General features: G+C 38.8%; 1 protein-coding gene across 1 annotated transcript in view; it reads left to right on the top strand.

Moving 5' to 3' along the window:
• Positions 1–7,312, top strand: part of CCDC141 (coiled-coil domain containing 141) — a 193,212-nt gene that overhangs the window by 136,827 nt on the left and 49,073 nt on the right. Inside the window, exon 9 of the mRNA XM_077776352.1 lies at positions 5,907–6,048. Within this exon, the coding sequence (XP_077632478.1) occupies positions 5,907–6,048 (142 nt within the window). The remainder of the gene's footprint in view (positions 1–5,906; positions 6,049–7,312) is intronic.

The raw sequence follows: 7,312 nt of genomic DNA, 5'->3' as shown, positions 1-7,312 counted from the left end.
CAAGTTTGATGATGCATTTAGATGGCAAATGTCAGATACTGAAATTTAGGATATTATAAGGTTGAGGTCTTATGATAATTGTTAACTCAGTCACCTTCCAAATATTTTCTAGGGTATAGTAAATTGTTTTTTTTGGAGGGGGGGTGTTGAGTCAATGTTGTAACTGTAAGCTGGACCTGGTAATGCTGTTAATGCTTTTATAATTCTGAAACTGTTAGTATGGAAGACATCCAAAGTTCATACTTCCCTTGCATCTGGAAGTAATTAGATTAGGTTCTGTGAAATATCTAGGAGTCACTCATTACAGTATGAATTTGTTCATTTGTGATGTTGATGGTGTGATGTGGAGTAGTAAGAATGCCAGAGGGAAAAGACCTGGAGCTGAGGAGTCTACAGAGAAAAGCTGACTAAAAAGGCAGAAATGTGTGCTTTGGATGAGTGAAGAGAAGTCTTCTCATATTAGAAAGAGAAAAAAGACACAGGAAAGAGTGAGAGAGAAAAGTAGTGGGCCTATTTATGAATAAAATGCCCATCATGGTGCTGTTTAGAATAGTGAAAACCTGAAAAACCACCTAAATATTCTGAGACAATTGGGAAATGTTCAAATAGTTTAAGGGCAGGCACATCATGGAATATTCTAAGCCAATATGGAAAGTGTGTTTTTGAGGATTATTTGAAGACAGAGAGTATCCTCGCCATATAATGCTAAGTAGGTAAAGAAGGATCCAAACTGTGTAGAGAGTACCGTTCTAAATTTGGAGGGAGAAAAGGGCTGCAAAGAGAAACACTTTTTGGAAGGAAATACATTAAAATGTAATTTCATATTTTCCAAATTATCTTAAATGAGAATATTGGTCTCTTTAGTTCTTGCTGTGCCCTTTTTATCTGAGGATTTATGTCATCAATCATGGAAAATTTTCAGCAATTATCTCTTTAAACACTGATTCTTTTGTTTTTCTCTCTTTGCCTTCTCCTTTAACTCCTGGAAGAGAATGCTGGGGCCTCTGGGTCTGTCTTCCAGGGCTCTGAACTGTCCTGTTTGCACCTTATCCTCATCGAGTCCCTCACACTGATCTTATCTTTTGTTGTTTTTTCTCTAGTTTTCATAACCACATTGATTTCGTTTCCGGGATTCCTAACTCATTTTTTATATCTACTTTTGTTTTAGCTCTGTTTTTGTTTCAGAGTTTCTTATTCTTTTATTACAGGGGTTGGCTTTTTCTTTGTCTTTCTGATGATCTCAGGTGTATTTATGTTGAAGTCATCTTCAGATTGCTCTACCTGCTTGTTTCAGATTGAGTGCATTGCTTTCTTGATTGTTGAGTGTCTTTTCTTAAGATTTATATTCCTAGGTGTCTTGAAATTATAGATTGTACTCTCATCTGGAGGAGAAGGCTTATTTTCCCTGCTTTGTTCTCTTCTCTCTGCTCTTTCCTCCTTAATAGTTTTGCGAAAATTTCCACCTGCACTCAGTGTCTCCAGTCTGGCTTGTGCTGTTTGATAAGGGCCACCCATGGAGATACTGTGGCTCTCAGAGATGCAGCAGGGGGTGGGGTGGGCTTCCTGACTGCCTTGATGTGTCTGATTTCTTGGCCCCAGTACCAGCTGGCTATAGCATTTTTCAAGGAGGGAGAATGCCATCCCTGTTATTGATTTCACATAGAATCCTAGCTATGGTACCCTTCATGCAGGACATATTTTGCTGTGTCCTCCTGGGACCAGAACCTGTTGTTATCTCTGCATGCATTTGGACCAGAACCCAGGATACCTGTACTTTCAGCCCCACTTAACTACATTTTGGTGGTGAGGGATTGGCAATATGCATAACTTGAGTCAGGAAAGAAATTTGTAAAAACATACATTTTACTTCTACAGTAATGAATAGCACTTTTTTCAAAGTAGAGATAAAAACCAGAGAGTAGTCATTATTTCCTCCAAAATAAAGATCATAAACATGAGGGGATACTGTTTGGATCCCTGTCAAAAGAAGCAGCAAGCTACAGATAAGGAAAATTTTTTTTTCCATTTTCAGAGTATAATTTGTTCATAGACAAAAAGAAAAACTATGATCAGCTGATTCCTTCGGATGAGAGAGTAAGCTGTCAAGTGCTTACCATCTGGTTCAGCTCCTAATCCAGATGGGCTGCCAATAGTAATTTATGAAAGGTTTGAAAGCAACTTGCTGTCCTCCGGAAAGAATCATGAGAACACATTAACATTGGGATTTGCTCCCCTCCCCCAGCCCCAATTTGTGACAGATGCAGAGATGGGGCAACTGCTTCTGTACAACAAATAGAACCGTCTATTTTTGAGCCAGGAGTCAATTATGTCTCTGCTCTTTAGAAAAAATAAAATGTCTGTCATGTTTCTTCCCCCTTCCCTCTCTTCTACTGACTCAGTGAATAAGGGAGAAAATGCTCTCATGATGGAGTTTCTGACAAATGACTGCAGAAGCCATCACAGTCTGTCATTTCTGAGTATCAGTGATGCTTGAAGAAGTCAAAGTCAACATCAGGAATAATCTGGTGTACCTCATGTTCATGCTACAGACAGGCACCATCTAATCCATTCTTACAGAAGAAGCCCAAAGATCAACTGCTAGATACAATGCAAATTATAGAGCCACAGATTGTTGGACTCAAAAGTCCACTGCTGGCCCCTCTCCACCCAGTCAGGCAGCACCTGAGTAGTGTGGCTTCAGAATCAGAGTGAAATGATAGAGCACTTTTTCCAACTGTTTCTGTTATCTGCCCCCAGTTCTTGCCCTGTCATTTAGTTGATATTACTGTGAAGTAATAAGATTCATTCCTGAGTGACTGCTGGAATTCTAGTAATTTATTTTCAGTTCACGTAAGAATTGCTGGCAGAGAATGAGGTCATATTTTTCCTTTGATCAAACCATCTGCTTTTCAGGCTCTGAGGAAATTGCCAATATGCATGCTATACATGTTTTAAAATGTTCTGGAATGTTTAAAAGAAAAGTCTGGAATCAGTGTTTAAAGTTTCTAACTGAGACTGATGGAATCAGGGCTGGTTGTAACCTGCACATTAGGTTTTTGGTAAGAAAGAATGGAGAGGGAGAGGCCCTGGGGTTGGAACTGTGACAGATATATGCCCATTGGGAATCCGGGAGAGGGAAGAGATTAATGCCCAATCAGACAAATGATCTAGTTGCCATAGGGAAAAGAAAACCAGAGCTGGCTAGGGTAATTCAGAACTCCCCACGCTGAGGAAAGGGTCTATACCACAAGTAAGAGTGGAGTGCACTCATAGACAGAAACTGATCAGCTGATTCCTTCAACAATAAGAGCAGACCAAGGAGATTCAGTAGGCCCCTCTAAGGCCTTAAATAGAGACGATGTATCAGTCAACCTAATGATAAATGATAAATGCCAAAGAAGAAATTAGTCAGTCTTTGGATAGCCAAAAACTTCTATAAGTGAGCAAAGAACAAAGTCGTCATTGTTTAAAAACTATTGGGGATTGGTGACATTTTTATACAGCAACTCTCTGTGCATATGTTCCTTTTAATCTATGCCTTCTCTTCTCTTAAGTTTTGAGTAAAGTGTCTTTTATTTCATTTGAAAATATACATCGATCCACTAACAAGGGCTATGTGCTTAGAGCTGCAGAGAATATTTGATATCTGAATGAAAAGAATGTTGTCTTTTCCCTTGAAGAATTTACAGTGCAATTGATATATACAGTAAGACACAGATCACCACAAAATGAGACCCAATCTTCTGGGTCATTGAAAAATCAAAAATGAATGGTCTTTCCAAAGACAGAGAGAGATCATATTTGCTTGGTGTGATTCATCTAAATTAAAATTGTAAGTTTCTAAAGAGCAATATTTTTACAAAAGGAGTGCTTGATATGGTTTTGTTTCCTCATTTCTGTTCTTTGTGTTGGAGGTCCCTTTAAAACATGAACTTGGACAAGTTCCCCTCTAGTGGTCACTTCACAAATTACAAGCAGACTTTGTCTTACAGAAGCCTGCCAATTTCAAAAGAACATGCCAGCCAGGCTAATCCTGTTTCCATTAACAGTCAACTTCAGAGAAAGTGAAATTTTAGAGGACGAATACCCTCCCACCCTCTGTCATGTGTCAAGAGTGTGGACTCTGAGATCAGATAAACAGGTTCAAATCCCAGTAATGCCACTTAATAACAGTGACCTGGATAAGTTACTGAGCCCTTCCATTCCTCAGTTTGCTCATCTGCAAAATGGAGATATCGCTTATACCCAGATCATAAGGTAGCTATGAAAATTAGAAAAGAGACTGCTTAGAACATTAAAAATTCTGCCTTGTCACAGTAGGTGCTCAATAATTATTTTTAGAAAATATTTACACATTTACTGTCACAAACCATTCTCTGTGCTTTCCTTCCACATTGCTGCTGCTTTATCACTTGTCTTTTTTATTTCTTTCTCATTCTGATTTGCATATTCTACAAAGAACTTGGAACTTATGTAGGATTTAAGTGCTATATACATACTTAAGTCCTTTTTTAAGTTCAGAATGTCCCAAAGTCTAAAGCCAACTATAGTTGGCATTACCAGCATAGTGACTTTATTTACAAAATTTGTGGACCTAAGTATCACTAGATATATTTCTATGAAACTCTCCTGATTTCTTGATTATACTCCTCACCATCCCTGAGTTGTTAAAATGCAAAACTAATTGTTTTAAGTTTAACATCTGTGGAGTATTATGTGTCAGGAATAGGACTTCTCACAGTGGTTTCACTTTCTTCCCCCAGTGAACCTTCTTCTATGGGGCTTCAGCACATGAATCCCACGCACATCTGACAAGCTTCTCAAGCTGCCTGATGAACCCTCACCCCTTTGGCAGCTTTATTGTCATTCCTGTGAATTTACTTTACCTCTCAGTCATTTGCGATCTTGCCCTCATTTCATTACTAATTAAATTCGTTTTTACAGAGTCATAAATTAATTATTTGAGGTAAAAATTACTGAAATCTATACCTTGCTCCAAGATCTTTTTTAACTCTGGGTAACTAAATGTAAGAGTTGTCATGTTCATCTTTATTAGTATTTGAAGGAAATGACTGACACAAAATTAAAAACTTCAAAATTTCTTACATAGCAGGAGAGGCTCTGTCTTAGGGGTAGGCTGACAAATTAAAAGATGCTCATCCGTCAGCAGTGTTTGTTCATTGTCTTCCATTGCTGGTAGGCCTAGATTGGACGTGGTTAAGAAACTTGCTAATTTATCTTCAGGCTAGAGCAAATGGGATCCAACTCTAAAGTCATGTATTGTTTTAAAGGCATGCGCATTTTATGAGCTCTCGTGTCACTTTTCTCTTTCTCCTGAAACCAGTACAGGTGAAAAATGACAATATGAGGCTTAGTCTCTTTTTTTATGTCTAATTGTTGGTGATAACTTGGTTTTCATTTAATGAATACAGCCTTGAGCATTTGTAATCATTGAGAACAAGGAACTTAGTGTTACATAAATATTTTACCCTATTGGATTAGTAAATGGCTTGTTAATTGGCTGATCCACATTTCTACTTGAGGAGCATCTTTAGATAAATGAAGCTTTTAAATAATACCCCCAGGAAAACTCTTGGCAAACATACTGTGCTTTTTGCCATAGGGTTCTCAAACTATCTTAGAGAAATATTAAAAAGTAAACCTTTAGAAAAGACTAGACCTCGTTGCAAAAACCCATAACTCATCTGTTCCCTCAGGACCAACTGATTTAAACAAAGGAACGTAATTTGGTTTTACTTAACTTCTGTTATCCTGAAGCCTGAAGCTTGATAATTTTTATCAACTCATCCCTGTCATGAAAGAGCAGATCCACTTTCTAATGTTCTCTGCTCCTGGGGCTTTTATATCAGGGTGGAGTGAACTAACAGCTGACCTGTTCCATTCAGCTCTCGGGTAACTGGAGTCCATGAGATGATGGGATGCATTCAGAGACGAGTGGACCATCTGACCGAACTGTGTTCAGCACATAAGGAATTTGCTCTTAAGAAACAGCAGTTAACTGCCTCAGTGGAGGGCCACCTCAAGAAGGTAGTTTCTTAAATGTGTCCTCCTGTAGCTACTAATTAGATGCAGCTCCTCACCTGCTGATACTAGATGGTATGACAGCCGCAGCATATGGGCGTAGTGGGCAGATAGTGGCGGGTCTCCTTTGGCTTCTCTTAGGTTCCTAATAGATTAGGTTTTATAATTGAACAGTGTAGATTTGTACTTCACTATTGCTCATCAACCATTGCTGTCCCAGGTTGCTAAAACTTGACATGTAATCCTACCTGCCACTCCAGCCCTGAACATATGTACACAAAGGCAGTTCTTGCTTTGCACAGAACTGAACCGTGTCCATGTTGAAATTGTGTCCTTGTTTTACATGGTTGGGTGCATGGTTCCAATATGCACAAATTTCAGGTAATATGGCATTCAACACAAGGACAGCAGATAAATACCAAAACTTATGTCTGAGGGGGTTCTAGAGTAATTGTTCTTATCATACTTTATTGAACTAGACCAGTACAAAGGATATGGCTATTCTGAATAAAAATATACATGTGAAAATCCTTTCCACAGAGTGGAGGCAATGGCTTAGTACATGAGAAATTTATTTTCTATTTTCAAAGAGGAAGAAAACCAGGAAGCTACTATTTACTAAATTAAAAATTACTTATCCATAGCTGGGACATACAGCAAAAACTAGTAATATTTCAATGACATTAATGCTAATGAACCTTGATGCCCACAGTGGGTCTCAGATTTTCAATGATGTCTTCATCTGATATAGTGGACTCTATGCCTGACTCAAACAAGTAGAATTAGTCGACCTCACAGGGGAGGGCATTAAATAACCATGTCTCTGTCTAAATTGCCTTCCCACCTGTGATTGATCAAGAAACTTGGGAATTTGAACCTTGTTCTGATGCCTGGGTCCAAGGAGATTACAAATACGGCTGCAGCTGTGGTGCCACATTCCCTAGGCTTGAGATTCAAGCTAATTTGGTGGCAGTGGGCAATGCAGTGGGAACTCAGACAACTGTTGCTCCTTGTCTTTCTGCCAATTCAGAGCCAATTTGACTGTGGGAAGCATGGACTCTGGTTAGAGCCAGGAGATGAAGAATGCAACGTGGATGGAATAGAACCCTTTAAAGACTACTTTTTCATGATTCATGTGTACTGAGAATCAAATCATAGTCTTCCAGGCTCTTCAGTTAAATGGCCTAAGCATGTCCCTGTGTTTTACTGTCACATGAACAGAGTTTGATGCTATCCCAGTGTCCCTAAATATAGCGACCCATAGGGTGAT

Source organism: Crocuta crocuta, unplaced genomic scaffold, assembly GCF_008692635.1.
Source record: "Crocuta crocuta isolate KB4526 unplaced genomic scaffold, BGI_CrCroc_1.0 scaffold17, whole genome shotgun sequence".
Classification (NCBI taxonomy): domain Eukaryota; kingdom Metazoa; phylum Chordata; class Mammalia; order Carnivora; family Hyaenidae; genus Crocuta; species Crocuta crocuta.
Note: the sequence above shows the minus strand (reverse complement) of the source record. Positions and strands in the feature narration are given on the sequence as shown.